General features: G+C 33.7%; 1 protein-coding gene across 2 annotated transcripts; it reads left to right on the forward strand.

The window, feature by feature from the left end:
• Window positions 1–11,124: 11,124 nt before the first annotated feature.
• On the forward strand, window positions 11,125–19,297 carry LOC112790365 (diacylglycerol O-acyltransferase 1C). 2 transcript variants are annotated; one of them, XR_003196631.2, is made up of 17 exons: window positions 11,125–11,710; window positions 12,420–12,500; window positions 12,668–12,741; window positions 12,846–12,921; window positions 13,104–13,171; window positions 13,643–13,766; window positions 14,270–14,368; window positions 15,419–15,520; window positions 15,605–15,741; window positions 16,433–16,514; window positions 16,634–16,654; window positions 16,903–16,965; window positions 17,608–17,655; window positions 18,153–18,215; window positions 18,376–18,429; window positions 18,524–18,749; window positions 18,930–19,297. XR_003196631.2 is itself a non-coding variant. In XM_025832724.3 (16 exons), the coding sequence occupies exons 1-16, from the start codon at window positions 11,327–11,329 to the stop codon at window positions 18,626–18,628; spliced, it is 1,581 nt and encodes a 526-aa protein (XP_025688509.1). In that variant the 5' UTR covers window positions 11,125–11,326; the 3' UTR covers window positions 18,629–19,297. The 2 variants fall into 2 exon arrangements, 1 of the variants encoding a protein (XP_025688509.1); XM_025832724.3 differs by having other exon boundaries at window positions 18,524–19,297.
• Window positions 19,298–19,590: the final 293 nt, after the last annotated feature.

A 19,590-nucleotide genomic window follows, 5' to 3' on the forward strand; every position in this document is an offset into this window, starting at 1 on the left:
TATACTGATAGTTTATGCGACATGAGTTCGGGATTTATTCCTGGCATGTCGGAGGCTTTCCAAGCGAAGAGGTCGAAATTCTCTTGTAGGAGCCTTATAAGTTTCTTCTTCAAATCCTCTTTCAGGTTGGCTCTTATGTTGGTATTTTTTCCTTCCTCTACTCCGACCTGCACCTCTTCAGTCTTCCCCCAGGTTGTGGTCGTAACTCTTCTTTAGCTCTGACTCTTCCGAGCTCAATTGTGTGCACCCTTTCCTCTCAGGTTCAAGCTTTCATTGTAACACTTTCTTGCCAATTTCTAGTCTTTCCTGATGGTTGTAATTTCCTCTAGTGTTGGGAATTTCATGAAAAGGTGGAGGTGGACACCACTGCTCTAAGCCGATTTAGGGTTGCTCTGCCTATTAGAGTATTGTAGGCTGAATCCACATCGACGACTATGAAGTTGATGCTCAGAGTTTTGGACTTCTCCCATTTTCCAAAAATTGTGTGTAGGGGTATAAATCCTAGTGGCTTTATTGGTGTATCCCCCAGCCCATATAAGGTATCAGGGTAAACTCTTAATTCCTTTTTGTCCAATCCCAACTTATCAAACACTGGCTTGAACAGGATGTCAGTTGAGCTTCCCTGGGTTCTGTGTAGATGGGCATTGGCAAGGATCATAGTGATCACCACCGGATCATCATGTCTGAGATCTATAACTTGCCCATCTTCTTTAGTGAAAGAGATAGTAGGGAGGTCGGGAGCTTCACCCCCGACCTGGTAGACTTTGTTCAGGTGTCTTTTATGAGATGACTTTGTGAAATCGCCTCCAGCAAACCCTCCTGAGGTCATGTGTGTGTGTCTCTCTGGAGTCTACGGTGGTGGGTCTCTTCGATCCTCCTCATCTCGCTTTCTCTTGCCATGATGGTCTGACCTTTCCACGAGATATCTGTCAAGCCGACCTTCTCTGGCCAGCTTTTCTATTACATTTTTTAGGTCATAACAATCATTTTTTGAGTGAATATATAATTTATGATACTCACAGTAGTCGCTACGACTTTTCCCCTTTTTGTTCTTGATGGGTCTCAGGGGAGATAGCCTTTTAGTATGACAAATTTTCCTGTAGACATCAACTGGGGAAACTCGTAGAGGAGTATAAGAGTGATATCTCCTGGGCCTTTCAGGGCCAACTTCCTCTTTTTTCTTGGGCTCTCTCTCTCTCTCTTTCTCTTTTGATGAGTGAGAGTGCCCAGGTCGTCAGCTTGGTTCTCTCAGCCTGGCATTTTCTTCCATTTTGATGTACTTCTCGGCTCTTTCCTGTACATTATTTAATGAAGTCGGGTGCCTTTTCGAGATGGACTGGGAGAAGGGACCTTCTCGGAGTCCATTTATTAGGCCCAAAATCACTGCCTTCGTGGGCAGGTCTTGAATTTCTAAACACGCTTTGTTGAACCTTTCCATGTAGTCCCTCAAAGGTTCTCCAACCTCCTCCTTTACTCCCAGGAGACTTGGTGCGTGCTTTACTTTATCTTTCTGGATCAAAAATTACATGAAAAACTTACGGGAGAGGTCGTTGAAGCTGGAGACTGACCTTGGGGGGAGGCTATCAAACCACTTCATCATTGTTTTCGTCAAGGTTGTCGGAAAGGCCTTACAGTGAGTAGCACCAGAGGCGTCGGCCAGGTACATCTGACTTTTGAAGTTGCTCAAATGATGCTTTGGGTCGGTGGTCCCGTCATATAAGTCCATATCAAGGCTTTTGAAGTTCCTTGGAACTTTTGCCCTCTTTATGTCCTCACTGAAGGGATCTTCCCCTCCCAAGGGATAGTCTTCTCGGTCGCTGTGAGAGTTTCGACCTTGGAGAGCGGATTCTAGCCTTGAGAGCTTTTCTTTAAGCTCTTTTCGTCGCTCGATCTCACTTCTTAGGCTTCTCTCCGTCTCTCGCTACCGCTCCAATTCTTGCTCAAGCTGTTCCAGCCATCCCTGATGGCCATGGAACAATCCCATGAAGTCAACTACATGGGGTTGTCCTTCCTTTCCTGGTTCTCTCCCCTCAGAAGATTTTTCCTTTGGGTCCTTTACCCCTGAGGTTCCTTCTCTGTGCTGATTAGTCATCCTTTGATGGGTGACTATAGCTCTGTCATTGTTACCAGCGTCCTGATTCTCTTGCTCAGAATCAGACGCTGTGTTTCCATCCTCGTTCATATCCTTCGCCATCATTGATCGATCTCTCAGTTTCCTGACAACAGTGCCAATGTTACGATGGGTAACCAGATATTAATGGGCTGGACTTGTAAGGTTAGCCCAAACGTCAGGAAGAGATGGTCTCCTACTTGGTTTGCGTCTGGGAGCCACCGTCCGACTTGTACATATGAAAGAATGGGGGGTGGTACCTGCAAAGACACTCCAATGCCTAAGTCAGCAAAGGGTTTAGCAGGTTTTTAGAGTATTGGAACTTAGAGATACCTGAGGGGTGTCAGTGTATTTATAGTGGTGAACCAATAACCACCGTTGGAGTAGTTCCACCTTTTAAGGTGGGTAACCGTCTCTTTATCTTAGAGAAGTTGAGATATGGCTCCTGAAAGTGGGTTGAGAGATTTTAGAGGCAGTTACTTATTTGAATAAGTGTTATCTGTCAGCTATCCTTCGATCCTGACTTCTTTGTAGTGGAGTCTGTATTCAATCCGACCTCTTTTGAGGAGGTCGGTTGGTAGCGAAGGCCAATCTTTGAATTGAACCTTTTTGGTTTATTTGGACCTAAACCCTAGTGTTGGGTCAGGATATGAACAATTCCATTTGAAACTTCTAAATATATAGGAAAATTAAGTAAATCATATGTTTACAGATAAAATTTTTTTAAAAAAATTAATGATTTAGTTTCCTGAAACAAAAACAACAAATACTAATAAGAGAATGAAAATAAGATAGCAATATGTATTTTGAAAAAAAAAATTATATATGGGAGTTTTTATAAAATTCAAAAAGTTGAATCTTTTTGAAGTTTTATGAGAATATGAAAATGAATGGAAAAAAAGTTACTTATTTTTTTTTGCACTAAAATTAAATGGTCAAGTAATTTTTAAATTAAATATAACTAAGTTCTGTTTATTGTACGTGCACACTTTTTAAAGTCGTTGTCATCATTTTTTTCTCCTCATTTTTTCTGTTACTTTTTTAATAACGTTGTTATCGTCGTCTTTTTTAATGTTGTATTATTTTTTTTTGGATTTTCTCTTTTTTTATTGTCATCATCGTCGTTTTTTTTATTTTCTTTCTCATGTTTTTTTCGTATATATGATAAACAAAATTACTAAGCTAAGCAAAACTATTGAGTGCAGAAATTTTGATGTACAACATAAAAATTTTAGTATACAGCACAAAAATTTTAGTGCATATCAACTAAATTTTTGAAAGATCACATGTTATAATATTAACATTTAACCAATAAAATATGTATAATACATAAATTTTGGTATATAATATAAAAAATTTGAAGTATAATACAAAAATTTTGGTACATAGTACAAAATTTTAAAAAATTATATGTTAAGATATTGAGATCCAACTAACAAAATATATATAATATAAAAATTTTGGTATATAATACAAAAATTTTTAAATAACTGTATATTAAAATATTGACTTATTCAACTAATATAATATATTTACGGTAAAAAATCTATGTTATATACAAAAAATTTTTATATTATATGTAAAAATTTTATATTATATCGATAAGTTTATGTTTATGTAAAAAATTTATGTGTTATATATAAAAAAAATTTATATTATATCATTAAATTTTTATATTTTTTAACAAAAATTTCTATACTTAACAAGCTCTGAGCGGGTCAAAGTTATTAAAGGCATTGTTGGTGTTGCCGTGCGCTGACGAAATAAAGCCCGCAGTTACGGTACGTGTACGTCTACGTCTGTGTTTGGTCACAAAAAGTAAAACGTTGGCTCCCGCGTAATTTCATCTCGAGTGGGAATGGAACCTTTTCTCTACGCCATGCAATATAATTTAATACTATATTATATGGATATTAAAATTAAAATTAGTTATTAAAATTAATTATTAATATAAATAATATTAAAATATAAATACATATTAAACATAAATTAAATTATATATATATATAAATAATTTTAATATATATATATATATATATATAATATTTTTAAATTCTATATCAATTACATATCACATTTATTTTTTCATCCACTCATCTCAACCTCTTCTTTATATCCTTTCTTTTTCTTCATATCAATATAACCGAGCACCCACATTATACCACACACGTCTGACGTCACAAAACCCCCTAAAATATACATACTGTTTACACCAAAATTAGTAAAATAACTTACAAAATCCAAAATATCATTCCCACAGCATTTGCCCTTTGCAGTAATGAGTCTCATATCTTCCTCACTTCTTATTTCCCTTAAAAATTTTCATTTTTGAGTCTAAACTCGCATATTATACATTGATATTAAAGTATATTATGTAAAAATATTTTATAAACACAAAAACTCATCATTTATAGTTAGAATAATACATAATATATATTTCTATATAATAGTTGACGGATGACTTAATTTTTTATTTTTTTAAATAAATAAAAAATATTTTATTTACTAAAATATACAATAATTTATATCATTTTTATAAAAACTCAACTTATTTCTTATCTTGTTTACAGTAAACAAAATAAGAATGCACATATCTTGTTTACACTGTAAACGAGATAAGGCAATATATGATAGTAGACGTGTATATTTTATTTATAATGTAAATGAGATACGCGTATTCTTATTTCAATTATACTGTAAACGAGATACTTAATAAATTATGACATTTACACTATAAATAAGATCATTACAACAAATTTTCAACAATTATAAAAGGATGTGTAATTCTTTGTATTTTTCGCAATACAAACGTTTCACTTCTTCTTCTTTTCCATTTTTCTTCTAAAAAATAAGCCAAAATGTCTAGTAATAGTAGATATGTGGTTGTAAGTGTGTATCCCAATTGTCATATGAGAAACAGTGCACTGGAGTGATATTTGATTGTGATAATTCTATTCTATTTCACACTCGGCGAGTAAGTTCTATGTCTGAGCTGAAGAGTCTGATATTGAGTAGCGTTAGTGGTAGCGGAAAAAAAGAGATCGAAAAGGGTGGAGTATAGATCATTAACATTGATGAAAAATAAAATTTTTTGGTTTCGTCTGTTTTGACTCTATGACAATGAGATAAAAGATAAGATAAATTTTTGTAAAAATACTACAAATTATATATTTTGGTAAATAAAATATTTTTTATTTATTTAAACAAATCCATAATTTTTATGCACATGAAACATGATTATATTTTATATAGGTATCTAACTAGTACTATATTATAAATAATAAACAATTTGTTTGTGCAGGGGAGGAAGATTCATGATGGGACTTTGATTGCGTGTAAAACTGTGTAATGGTTGAAACAAAGAAAGAAGAAATCAGCAATAATCAAATCGGACTTTCAAAAAACTTACGATAGAATCAAGCGGAAGTTTGTGGATATTGTACTTCAGAAAATGGGCTTTGGCCAAAGATGGCGAGGATGGATAAAGGAATGTGTGTGCACGGCGTCTATGTTGTTTTTGATAAATGGCTCGCCTTCTAAATCTGTTAAAATGGAATGGGGCTTACGACAAGGGGATCCACTTTCTCCGTTTTTTTTTGTTCTTGTGTTGAGGTCCTTCATAGGATGGTAGGAGAGGCAGTAAGACATGGAAGGATCTCTCTTTTGTTGGTTGGAAAAGACAATATTGAGTTGTCTCACTTGTAATTTGTGGATGACACAACACTTTTTTGTCCCCCGGAGGAGGAGACTATTTGCAATTATAAGTGGCTTCTACGGTGTTTTGAGATGATGTCTGGTTTGAGTATTAACTTTGATAAATCTAGCTTGATTCCAGTTAATTGCGAGCGAGAGTGGCCACAAAGGATGTGTAGCTTGTTGGAGTGTAAGGAAGCAACTTTGCTAGTCAAATATCTTGGAATTTCTTTGGAAGCGAATCCGAAATTGGTCAAGACATGAAAACCTATTATAGACAAAGTAGAAGAGAAACTCAATATGTGAAAAGCCAAAATGATTAATAAAGCTGATAAGCTGGTACTCATCAAATCTGTGCTTACTAGTCTGTCGGGACCAGTTTACTACCTTAACTTATATAAGATGCTCAGAACAGCAGTAGATAAGTTGATATCTTTGCAGAGGAGGTTCTTGTGGAGTAATGAGGACGGAAGGAATGGGTACCTTTGGTAAGGTGAGATATTGTGCAAGTTCCAAAATGCTTCGGGAGTTTGGGCGTGGGCGATGCAGTGCTCCAGAATGTAGCATTTTTGTTCAAGTGGTGGTGGGGTTTTCAAAGGAGGATTGCCCATTATGGAAGAAAATTGTGTGCTCTTGCAAGACTTGAATCCAAATGTCCTTCTTTCTTGTCAGCCGGTTCCTAAAACAAAGGGTTCGTGGAGGGACATTTGTCAGTTGCAGATAAGAGAATAGCAAGCGAGAGATAAGATGGTCAGAGGGTTATCATTAGTGTTAGGAGATGGTAGAAGAATTCGTTTTTAGGAAGATAATTGGCTACCATGTGGTGTGTTGCAGGATGTATTTTCAAGGCTATTCTCAATTTCAAACCAAGTCGGATCTGTAATAGGGGACTGTGGGTTTTGGGATGGGTTGGAGTAGATATGGAATTTTCATTGAAAAAGGGTACTATTCCAATGGGAGTTAGAATTAGTTAACAAACTTCATGGAGTTCTACAATCTATCAAGTTAACAAGTGAGAGGGAGGACAGAATAGTATGAAAATTTGATAAATCAGGAGTTTACTCTACTAATTCATTTGTGCAGGTTTTGTAGGCGGAGACTCTTCCAGAGGACATTACGAGTTATAATTTCACTAGATTTATATGGAGAGGACTAGTACCACCAAGAGTTGAGCTATTCACCTAGTTTGTGTTAGTTGGTAGGGTCAATACTAAGAAAAGATTGATTAGATTGGGCATTATTGATCACAGGAATATGATTTGTGTTTATGTAAAAAAGCAATTGAGAATGATTTCCACTTATTCATTGGCCGTGAGTTCATGTGGCAGGTGTGGTGTGCTTGGTTATACGCCTTTAATAAACTCTGGCCTATTCCAAAAACCATTAAGCAACACTTTGAGAGCTGGACAGGAGCTCCTGTAAAAAAGAAAGACGAATGTAACAGGTGGCTGATTGGCTTTTTTGCTATCATTTGGAATACGCGGTTGGAAAGGAATGCCAGAATTTCCAAGAATCAAGAAACAGGTGTTGCGAAAGTTATTACCAAGTCGACTAGGAGCTACAAAGAGTGGGTTGGCTTTGTTCCGTCTAGTTGTTAATGGCAATATCGGAGATAACTACGGTTTCTTGTTTAGTGTTTGTATTGTAACTCTGGACTTTCTAAATGCTCCACTTTACCGTGTTGAACTTTTTGTTAAAAAAATTGTTTGGATAAATGTTTCAATAAACTTTTATTATTAAGGTTGGTCTAAACTCAACAAAAATTAAGGGAAAGTACAGGTCGCGGGTATCCGATTACCCGTCCAAATCCGAATCGAACCAATTAAATTGGTTCTAGAACCAATGAGTAATCAGGTCCAACCCGAACCAAATCAATGACTCTCTCTAGTAATTAGTTCGGGTAACGGTTCTGGGGACAGAACCCAAACCAACTTGTAGACCCGATCATATATTAATTAAATAAAATAAAAAAATTTAAAATATATATATGCCTTTTAATATGTTTGAATTTTAATGTCTTTAGTGTTTAATATGTTTGGATTTTAATGTGTTTAATCTTTAATGTATTTGGTGTTTAACATGTTTGGATTATTTCTATTAATGTTATATGTTTAGTGCTTGTTTGGGTGCTACTATTTTGATAAAAAGGATATATTTTTTCAATGAAAAAATATCTTTTTTTTATTTTTTAGCGTGTTTGACAAACTTCTAGTAGTAAAAGTAAAAGTACTAGAAAAATTTAAAATTTTTTTTCGAAAAGCTGTAATTTACATCTTTTTTTTAAAATATCTTTTTTCTTAAAAAAAGATGTTTTTTCATATAATAAATAAACAAAAAGTACTTTTAATTATTATGTCCAAACATAATTGATAGATAAAAAGATCTTTTTGCATGAGATATCCAAATATAAAATTACTTTTACTTATCCATAAGATCTTTTAAAAAAAGATAACTTAAAAAAAGATCTTTTCTTAAAAGCTCACCCAAACAAACCCTTATTATACTTACAGAATTTTTAAGATAAAAATTATTTTTTTTATGAATTTCTGTTTCATCGAGTACCCAATTATCCGAACCGAACCAATCCATTTTTAATCGGTTTGGTTTGATTAGGGTACATACACACAAAAAAAAAATTGAACTAAACTGAATCAATTACAATTCAATTGGTTTGGTTCTAATTTCACTCAAACCAACTCGACACGTGCTCACCTTTAACAAAAATCACTTTCATTATACGCAACGTGTACATACGTGCTTCAGTAACACAAACGAAACGCCTGCTTCACTAACTTTTTGTATGCCATGCTCAAAGAATATGAAAACTATTCTTATCTTCATGCATCTTCTTCTCTTTCTTTTATTGGTGCTGTTGTTACGTTGTTGCATTTTGTTTTTATTTCTTCTTTTCCTCCTCTTTTTCATGTTATTGCAGTTATTTATTTATTTATTTTTTATTTTTTTTATTTCTCTCAAAAGAGTAAAACAAGAAGAATTATGAAAAATAAAATAATAAGGAGAAAATGAAAAAAAAAGTCGTAAAAGAAGAAAAAAATGAAGCAGAAGACACCGAAAATTGTCATAATTTATCAAAAGATAATTCTAAAATTCCTTAACAATAACACATAAATGTCTTGTTTTTGCACCAAAAATTTGTTACAAAAGCATAAAATTATTTTTTTTAATGCTGTATTTTTTATTCTTTTTATTCTTCTTTTTATTCTTTTTTTGGTTGCTCTTATTTCTTCTTTTAGTAACACTACTTCTCATATTAGACTTGAATGAATATATTTGTACTATATTGCAATATTATTTAGTTGAATGAATGTAGATTCACACTTATTGGATTAAATTCTTAGTAGAAATAGACCGAAATTTATTATTCTTCTTTTTTTTTCTCTTTTTCTTAGTTTTATTCTTCTCAAAAAAGTAAAACAAGAATAATTATGAGAAAATAAAATAAGAAGGAGAAAATGAAGAAAAAGAAAGATAAAAAAGAACACCAGAGAAGGAGGATGAAGAAGAGTTTTAAATTGTGTGCACATTATTTAAATCTAGAATGCACCGAAATTCCTTAATGATGACGACACACAAACAAATTCAGTTTAAAACAAGCTCATACCAGAATGCACCGAAATTAAATTTAGAAGCACCGAAATTAAATCCAGAATGCACCGAAATTAGGAACAAATACAGATTCAATGAAAAAAAATTATAAAAAGTCCTACATTACATTCAAATTCAAACCTTCAACCATGAATACCAATTTTCATAAACAAAAACGAAATTATCCAACTATCAGAGCATCAAATACTAACTAACTACATTAACGAAGTTCGAACCAAACCTCATCCATTTGATTCGTTTTAAAACAATAATTTAATTCGTTATGATTCAACTCATAGTGTGAACTTGCATTATTCATGGTTTTCGAAAACGAAATACCTGTTCAAACATGATTTCACAGTTTAATTTAAAAAAAAAAATTGATCCAAATTTTTAAATCAGATCAAAGAATATTGATCGTGAACAAAAAAAACATAGAGAACTAAGAGAATGTAGAGAAAGAAGAAAACACGGAAAAAGATAAAAAAATAAAAAATATGTATAAAAAAGATAGTTATATATAGTTACGTATTAAGTCAAAAGGTTAGAGATAGATAAGGGTGACAATGGGTAGGGTAGAGTAGGGTTTGGACTCTACCCTAACTCTACTTCCGGGTTGAGAATTTCTCAACCTTAACCCTACCCGCATTCTAAAATTCTAAACCCTGTTCTATTCGCAGAAAAATAAAAAAATTTCAAGCACATATAAAATTTAACCATTCCAAATTTCATACATATGAATAAAATAGAAAATAAAAAACTAAGTTTAAATTAAAATTAAGAATAATAAAATTTTTAAAAAATCTAACATAAAATTACAAATAATATAATTATCAATTAGTTTAATGATTATTTTAAGGTGTGAGTTCAACACTCACTTTCTTCACTATATATATATATATATATATATATATATATATATATATATATTAGAAGTGTGGGTAGGGTAGGATAGGATATACGTTGAATCCGTATCCTATCCTACTCGCAGGTGAATTCGTACCGCACTCTATCTTATTCGCAGTGGGTAGAGTAAACAATCCTACTTGAATGAGTTGGTTTGGATGAAATATTTACAAATAGCGTATAAATTATCATTTTTAGAGATAAATAGATAATAGTGTGTAAGACTGAATTAAATTATAATAATTTAATTAGATTTAATTGATTAAATAACTTGAAAATAGAGTTTTATTATATTATTTATTATACGGAAAATGTTAGGAACCTAGGTAAGCCACGAAGTTTCCCTCTGAGTCGAATAATCTTTCCTTAACTGATTCCGATTCCTGCCCTTTCTAGACACGATTATTATTATAATTATTTTGGTAGGAATTATTATATTTGATCATTATATGATACTGACTATCTATAATCTATAATAATAAATCTAAATTTGTATACACTTACGCGGATACTAATTAATTATTTATAATGGGATGTAATAATATATTTATGAATTTAATTTTGATGTATTATTAAATTTATATGTATATTTAATTATATAATAATATATTAATAAAAATAATTATTTTTTATATTAATTGTATAAATAATTACTAAATTTTATTAAAATAAGACATGAATAAATATATAATTGAAAAACTTTTTATTTATGTATATTTTAAACAAATATACATATACATATTGACATATTGTGCTATTGTCATTTTTTTTTGTGACTTGCTAATTGTCATATGTAAATGATAATAAACGATTTTGAATTAAGTTTCCAATTCAAGAATAAATTTTCTAAAGAATTACGTAAATAAAAGTGATTTGTATAAATTCGAATAAACAAATAAAGCAAAATCGCAGTCTTCTGCATCTGAAGAATAAGTTGTTTTTCGCGCACCGTTTCGGCGAGTATTGTATTTCGCTGAAACAGTGAAGAAACAAAACGGTTAGTCCCTTCGGATGGCGATTTCCGATGTGCATGAGACTTCTGTCGCCGGCGACGGAGCCAACCACTCTTCGCTGCGGCAGAGGCACAGCCGCGTAGCTTCCAGCGGCGGCAACATGTTCGACGAAGCTGAGGCTTCCGCTGAGGCTGTGATGATAGCTTCGTCGGGGTCCGACGATTCGCTGAACGAGAAGATAGGTGCCGCCAGGGAGGAGAAGGTGAAGGAGAGGCAGAAGCAGAAGGAGGAGGACCGGAAGCCGCCGGATCATGCTTCCCGAAATGAGGTCCAAGACGGTGAACGAGCTGCCGCCGGAGATAACTTCACTTACCGGGCTTCAGTTCCGGTTCACCGGAGAATCAAGGACAGCCCGCTCAGTTCCCGCAACATTTTCAAACAGGTTTTTACTTTTTCATTTTTTTGGCGCTGATTTGGTTTATCTGTGTTCTGCATGTGAAGTTCTGTTACTCTTGATCCAGTGAATTGACATAAGAAGAATAGGAACAAAAAAATTGGAATGTGTTCAGTAATTGTAATGGTAACACGTCGCATTGTAATTGTGACAAAAATTTTCACTAAAGTTTAGCAGTTGAGAAGATCGTGCCATCAGGATATAATTTCATAAATGGTGAAATTTAAATTTCTTCATATTTTGAAGTTTTGCATGCTACTCGTCTCTTTGTGAATACGTATTGCTATAACAACAATTCTTCTGCCACTCTCCTTCTATTGCTAATCATTGGGCTATCTCACACATGTAATCTACCCTCCTGGCCGGATGTTCCGGTTTTCCCCCAACATGTCTAGACCATTTAAGGTGAGATTCCTCAGTATTTTCAACGGTAGGCACCACTCAAACTTTATCTCTCATGTCCTCGTTCTTTATTTTGTCCATTCGACTATGGCCACTCATCCACCACTAAAGCATCCTCATCTCAGCCTATGGGTATTTGTTGCAAGCAAAAACCTATTTGTGTGTTTAATTAAATAAATGAGAGAAACAGGTTTTTCAAACTTATTGTTTTGCTTAACTTGTTTGTTTCTCCTTTTGCTGTCTCGTGTAAGTTTTTCTTTTGGTTACTAACAAGTGTAGTTCAATTGAATTGCAGAGCCATGCAGGATTGTTCAATCTCTGTGTAGTAGTGCTTATTGCGGTGAATAGCAGACTTATCATTGAGAATATAATGAAGGTTTTCCACTTCCATTTATTCTCAGTGTCTATCTTGTAGGATTTGAAATTCCAACATATGAATGTGCATTCATCTGCAAGACACACAGCTTTAAATCTGTGGTCTTTGATTTGTCAGTAAAATCTTTTCCCTTTCTAAAATCTCTTTCCTGTATTATGTTTTTGCAGTATGGCTGGTTGATAAATTCTGGCTTTTGGTTTAGTTCAAAATCGTTGAGAGATTGGCCCCTCTTAATGTGTTGGTAATGAGCTTGGAGAATCCTTGAAGAATAGACTGATTTGGTGTAGCTTTTTCGAGGGTTTGTTCTTAAGACATTGCTTAACAATATTAATGATTCTCTTGCAGTATTAGTCTTAATTTATTTCCACTTGCTGCTTTTATGGTGGAAAAGTTGGCACAGAAAAAGCGCATTAGTGAACCGGTAAGTGATCCTCCCAGGTAAGCTTTTATTGTCACGGAGAAAAATGTTTGTTAATCTTATGAATTTTTTGATTGTCATAAGAATAATAGTAGTTTCAGAGTATGGTTATTTGTGGTGTCATATTTTCAGTTAGGAAATCTTCCACATTTGAATAATTGGTAGTGTTGACTTGAATGTTGCAGGTCATTTTTCTACTTCATACAATCATTATGACAGGAGAAATTTTGTTCCCAGTTCTAGTAATTCTCAGGTCAGTATAGAGTTAATTCAAAATTGTTTCTGGGTCTTCCAATAGAAACTCTCGTGACACTGCAATCATGAAAGTTTCTATGGATTTATGTGTGTGAAAGTTCGTGTGCTTGAGTTTAAGTTGATAAAGATGTTTTAGCTATGAGATTATGTAATAATTTGGGCTTTATTTGAGACGTTTTTAAAATTCTTCTGCTGAGCATCATCTTAAGTTTTGATTCAGATAATGTTGAAGTTTAGCTATCACGCATTTAACTATTCAATGTAACCGATACAAGCCTTAACCGAATATAAGATTATGGTAAATTCCCTGTTTTAATGAGAAAGGTTTACCAGATTTGTGATAGTAGTTTCTCTTAGAAGTGATATGATAGAGAAATATACTTGGTGCATAAACTAACTCAGGTAAGTGTCATTTCATAGATATTGATATTCCAATTGTATCTTATGGATATGTTGCTTTTTTGTCCAGCTGTGATTCTACGTTTTTATCAGGCCTCACATTGATGATGGTTGCATGCATTATATGGTTAAAATTGGTGTCATATGCACATACAAGTCATGATCTGAGATCACTTAGCTTGTCAATTGAAAAGGTGATGTTTATTTTCAATTTGGAAAAACCTTGCTTTGACATCCAAATTGCTATCCTATTTTTAGACACTCAATCTAGAACCATTTTGGAAAACTTCCACTTGGACATCCAAATTGGTGTTCTATTTGTGGATACTCAATCCACAACCCTTGATTAGATTGTAATCCCCACTCACTTTTACTTATTCAGTTTTCTCTACTGTTGGATTTAAGTTGGTCTGAAATAGACACCAACATGGATGTACAAATATCATTACTATCAATTTTAAATGTGTAGACCACTGTTTCAGAGGGTTGTTCCTGGTCGTCTTACAAGAATAGGTTCTATTAGTTACATGGAAAAATACAGTCTTGGGTTTCATCTTCATTAAAACAATATCTATCCTACTTATTTGCCCATTCCTTCCTTTCCTCCAAATGCCTATCTTCTAAAAAATCTATTCAAATAATGTTATATGAAAGTTCTATTTTCTACCCCTCTTCAATCATGTTCCCTATGTTACAGGGAGAAACATTGCCCAATAATTTGAACATGGAGCACCCTTACAGAGTGAGCTTCAGGAGTATGGCATACTTCATGGTTGCTCCTACATTATGTTACCAGGTTGCAGCACTGTTAGTAAACCATTTGTTTGTTTGTTTGTTTGTTTTTTTTATTTTTTATTTTTCATTGTTTCCTTATTTAAATTCTCTTTTACTGAGTGCACTTTTTTGCCCTTGATTTAATCACTCGATGTTGAATTCATAATTTGTGCAACACATTTACACAACTAAGAAGTCAACTCTCATTTAAGAATATTGCCTTGATTGCTAGATCAAAGGCAGAGGGATTTGTCCATGGATTATCTTGTCGCTGTCATTTTTAGGTGCCATACTTTTTGGAGAATTCATTCATTTCTGATCCTACTTTTCCCCTTTTTGTCACCAAAATTGGCTAGTCGACTTCATTCTTTTCAGATTCAATCCTTTTTCGCTCATTCTATTGCGCATTACTTAATTAGACTGCAACAGTTCATCATTGAGAAACGTGTAATATCGGTAAAATAACTTCCAGAATTCACTCTCTCGGTTCCCTTGTACCTTCTATTTGTACTAAATCCCCAACATACAACCTCATTGTATTGTGCTAGTTTCTAATCCAAATTATTGTAGTTGCATCGTCCTCAATTCACTATCTCACTAAGTTTGAAGGGGTTAAACCCGGACTATTTGATTGGTTGTATTGGATCCATCTGGTTGTTTCTCATTTTTTGCACATAGTTGATGAAGGTCTTCTAGAGGACATAGTATTACAGCAGTCGGTGGCTTGAAAATATAGTTTAGCATACACCTTTTAGCTTTTTGCATTTAATGAGCGTTCTGGGTTGAGTTCACCATCTTCTATCATATAGACATAGTGGTTGTCCTTCCATGTAAATTAGTTGTTGACATTCAGGACTTAAACAAAAGGCACAGGGAAAGAAGAAAGCAGTTGTATTACGTTAATCATGATTGGATAATGGATACTAATGTGCAAAATTTTCCTGGGTTGCTATGCAGGTCTCTTGTTTTGTACTTTTGTATTTGTGAATATTTGTTCTGAGTTATAGTTCTGACATTGTTTATGCTTGATTTTATTTTGCCACTTACATTTCCTTTGTAACTGCTGTTATAGCCAAGCTATCCTCGCACACCTTCCGTTCGTAAGGGCTGGGTGTTTCGTCAACTTATCAAGTTGGTAATATTTACTGGACTTATGGGATTTATAATAGAACAAGTAAGCAGTAACTCTTAGTAAAACACTAAAACTAGTGTCTATCTTTGTTTTCCCATAGTCTGACATTTTGCTGGTAATTTGCAGTATATGCATCCTATTGTCCAAAATTCACAACATCCTTTTAAGGGAAACCTTCTATATGGCTTCGAGAGAACTCTAAAGCTTTCTGTTCCCAATGTATATGTGTGGCTTTGCATGTTCTATTGCTTCTTTCACCTTTGGTGCGTATTTTTCTTTTTTCTTCTTTCTTTTTTGTTCAAACTTCAAAGTATTTACTTTTTTTTATGCCCTTTCCCCACTTAAAAAGTGGCATGATAGTCTTTGCTTACTAGCAATATTCTCATGATGATTGGTTATATGTCTTTTGTTATTCATTGGTGTCCACCTTTATACACTTGAAAGCAATTGCAGCATTTTTGGTAGCTGATTTAAAGATGTCTAAATGCGGATAATCTTTTTGTTTTACTTTTGAAGTATAGGCTCTATAAGATGTAAAGTTAGTTTTATTACTGTTGTTGCTCTTGGGCCATCTTATGTGAGTCTTATCTAAAGATATGCGACAGGATTATAGGGATTTATGTGACAGAGCGGATAGCTTGACAAAAATCTTGTTTTCCGTTTTCACTTTCTGTTGTCACTTTTCTCTTCACAAATCACAATATCATGAAAAAAGGAAATATTGAAAATGAAAACAGAAAATGAAAAAGCAAACCAAATGCACCCTTATTGTTCTCTTACTCTTTCCCTGTTTTTTTCACTTCAGTGGAGTTCTTATCTTTTTAAAAAAGTAAATCCATGTTTTCCATGTTCTCATGCAGAATTGGTTAAATACAGAGTGCTGAACTGCCTTATTTTCGCTTTGTTTCTTACTGAAAGAGGTAGCTTATCCTTAGAGCCATTGCTGCAATGTAGGTTAAATATACTTGCAGAACTTGTTCAGTTTGGTGATCGTGAGTTCTACAAGGATTGGTGGAATGCTAAAACTGTTGATGAGGTAGGTCTTTGTGCTTGCAGATTCATAGGTCGTTGTAATTAGTTATAATTCTTTTATGAATAGAACTTGTGACTTTTCTTTGTTGAATGCATTCCTGCTGCTGCTGCTGCTGTCAACAGTATTGGAGAAATTGGAATATGGTATGTTTCCTTTTTAGCCTTCCCCCCCACACACATATACATAGGCTACAAAGGTGTCTGGATATATGCTTACGGAGAAGGACTAGAAAGAAAGAGAACTTGTGTTGTTTTTTTTTTTTTTTTGGGGGGTCTACCTTTCACCATTACTGAATATATCTTATGCTAGAACACACCAGCCATTGTTTATTACTTCGTATCTTTTTTGTAATCCATTAATATACTGCTGGATTGATTCTTTCATAATGCAGCCCGTGCACAAATGGATGGTTCGTCATATATATTTTCCATGCATTAGGCATGGTATGTCTAAGGTAAAGTTCCCTCTTGCTATATATAAAAGAACATTTTATATGCAGATGATGGAAACTGTCTTAAGAATATTTTGCCTTTAGGATATTAGTGTAGTATTGTAATTTTTCTTTGATGTGTAGTCTATAGTATAATAATATTAAAAAAATAAATGCTACATAATTGGTATAAAAATAAATGAAGCATTTATACTTGCACTATTGGTATGTTTTATGTTTCCATTAAGAAATAACACGTTTGGACATCTTTTTAATATTGATCAAGTAAATTGTAAACATTCCTGACTTCTTTATCTCTGGAAAATATGACATTTATCTCTGCTGAGTTTTACCACCACAAAAATTAAAGACTAATATTGGTGGAAGGTTTTCAAATGATAGATATTACTCAAACACATCATTTTCTCTTGTCACTTAGTATTTCTCTTTTGCATAGTACAGGCATATATCTACATGTCAACTGACATAATTAAAAAGAATGTTACAGGAAATAATAATCCTTGTTGTCCTTCATTTCAGCTGTTTGTTGTCAACTTAGTTGTTTCTCCTTCACTGCTATGTGGATTGAAACTTCTTTAATTAAAGATGGATATTTTGATTTCTTAGTTGCACATTTCTGTGTTTGATCTTCACAATTTCATACAGAATGCTGCTGTATTAATTGCTTTCCTGATTTCTGCCGTGTTCCATGAGGTGTGTGTGTCTCTCTCTCTAATGCTATTTTATCTAATGAAAGAAGCTTGCGTTATTTTCTTTTCTCTGGTTTGAGAAGTTGAAGGAAGGTGATGTTGCCCCAGTCATAGTCATTACCTCTGAAGTATTATTTTTCGTTTTACCCTTAACAAGTGATGTGACTATTGGGGAAGGATTGATATATAAGACACAAATTTGTGACTGACTTCTAGGTTTCTAGTTACCAAGAATCTCAAGTACCTGGCAGTTTCTAAATGAATTCTCATGTGACACGCAAACAAATAATGTTCTGCTTACTAATTTCCAACAAGTGTTTTCATTGTGACGGAGCTGAAATTAGAAACCATCTGTGGCATCTGAACTATGTCTTCAATAAAGCCTTTCATTTGTTTCTCCGTAGTAAAAATAGGATACGGAGACAACAGCTTTTCAAGTTAATTGCCAAAGTTGCCTGAAGTTAACACCTTTGTTTATAATTCTCATTCGTCTGAATGTAGCTTTGCATTGCTGTTCCCTGCCACAAGTTCAAGTTGTGGGCTTTTATTGGAATTATGTTTCAGGTAAGGACTTATTTTCCATCTGGCTTTGGCTATTTCAGTATATTATTCACACTTTGCCGAACCCTTCTCCCAAACCCCAACAAAATAATAATAATAAAAAATTTCAGTTCCCCCACCCGCTGGGCCAAATTTGATGATGATTGTCTTCCCGTTTTTCTAGGTTCCTCTATCCATTGTCACTAACTTCCTACACGAGAAATGCAAAAGCTCAATGGTATGTCTCTCACGTGTCATATTTAAAAATTAGCTTAGTTGTCTTCAAATTGGTTTTATTTATTGGTTTTTAATTGTTAGTTTTTTCATTCCAGGTTGGAAACATGGTGTTTTGGTTCACATTTTGTATTCTGGGTCAGCCTATGTGCGTACTACTATACTACCATGACTGGATGAACAGGCACAGGGAACATAACTAAACTAGAGTTGCATCTTTAGCCGTTCTTAGGAGTCATCCTCCCCATTTTTGGCGTAAATTTGGTGTAGATATGTTCCTGGCTGTTTCATGTGGGAATTGTACCTTCACAGTAGTCCTATGAGGTGTTCGTTCATCTTGATCTCTCTACTTGAAATCTTGAATAACTATATTGGGTAGTGATATCAATATGGAAGCAATTTTGAAAGCTAGCACTAACATCCCAAGTGCTAACGAACACTGTATTCAGTATGAAACTTATGTTACTGCGACAAGATGCTAATTTCAACTGTGATTTTCTTTAGGAAGTTGGACCAGAGTACCTTGTTGCTTACGTTACTAACAACAGTTAGAGCAAGATTACAATTTGTTGTTGCTGACTCTTGAAACATGAAATGGGGTGAATCAGGCCAGTAGGGAATGTCAACACTTAATTCCTTTGGGGCACATACTCCAAGCCAATTGTCCCACCCATCGAGGTGTTTATGAACCAATAAGAATTAGTCATTGCTTTTGATGATGACCAAATAGAACAGAGTGGAAAGAAAAAAGGAAACGAGAAGAACTAATTTATTTGTTATTTATTTATATAGACACCGAAAGTGTTGATACAAATAGCAGTTTTTGTTGTAAAATAAATAAAGAAGATAAATATAAAATAGAGAAATATAAATATGCTCTTATCTTATTATAATATAAGTAATCTATATATGTATAAATATTATAATTATTGTAGTTTAAAATCACACAGAGATAAAAGAGAGAGAGGAATATTTCTAACGTAAGGAAGGAGAGAGAATTGTTTTATTGCTTGTTGTGTTTTTCTTAGAAGTAAAGGCCTCTATTTATATGCTTATATGATAGTAGTTTTTCAAACTATATTAAATAAGATTCTCCTTGAAAACTTGAGCTTTGTGGAAAATGGGCATCCACCTCAGACTATTTTATCACAACACTCTCCATTGG

Source organism: Arachis hypogaea, chromosome 3 (genome assembly GCF_003086295.3).
Source record: "Arachis hypogaea cultivar Tifrunner chromosome 3, arahy.Tifrunner.gnm2.J5K5, whole genome shotgun sequence".
NCBI classification, from domain to species: domain Eukaryota; kingdom Viridiplantae; phylum Streptophyta; class Magnoliopsida; order Fabales; family Fabaceae; genus Arachis; species Arachis hypogaea.

Coding starts and splice junctions, on each gene's coding strand:
- LOC112790365 (XM_025832724.3), top strand. CDS start 11,327: ATGGCGATTTCCGATGTGCATGAGACTTCTGTCGCCGGCGACGGAGCC. Junction 11,711..12,419: donor CCCGCAACATTTTCAAACAG/GTTTTTACTTTT, acceptor ATTGAATTGCAG/AGCCATGCAGGATTGTTCAA. Junction 12,922..13,103: donor AAAAGCGCATTAGTGAACCG/GTAAGTGATCCT, acceptor TGAATGTTGCAG/GTCATTTTTCTACTTCATAC.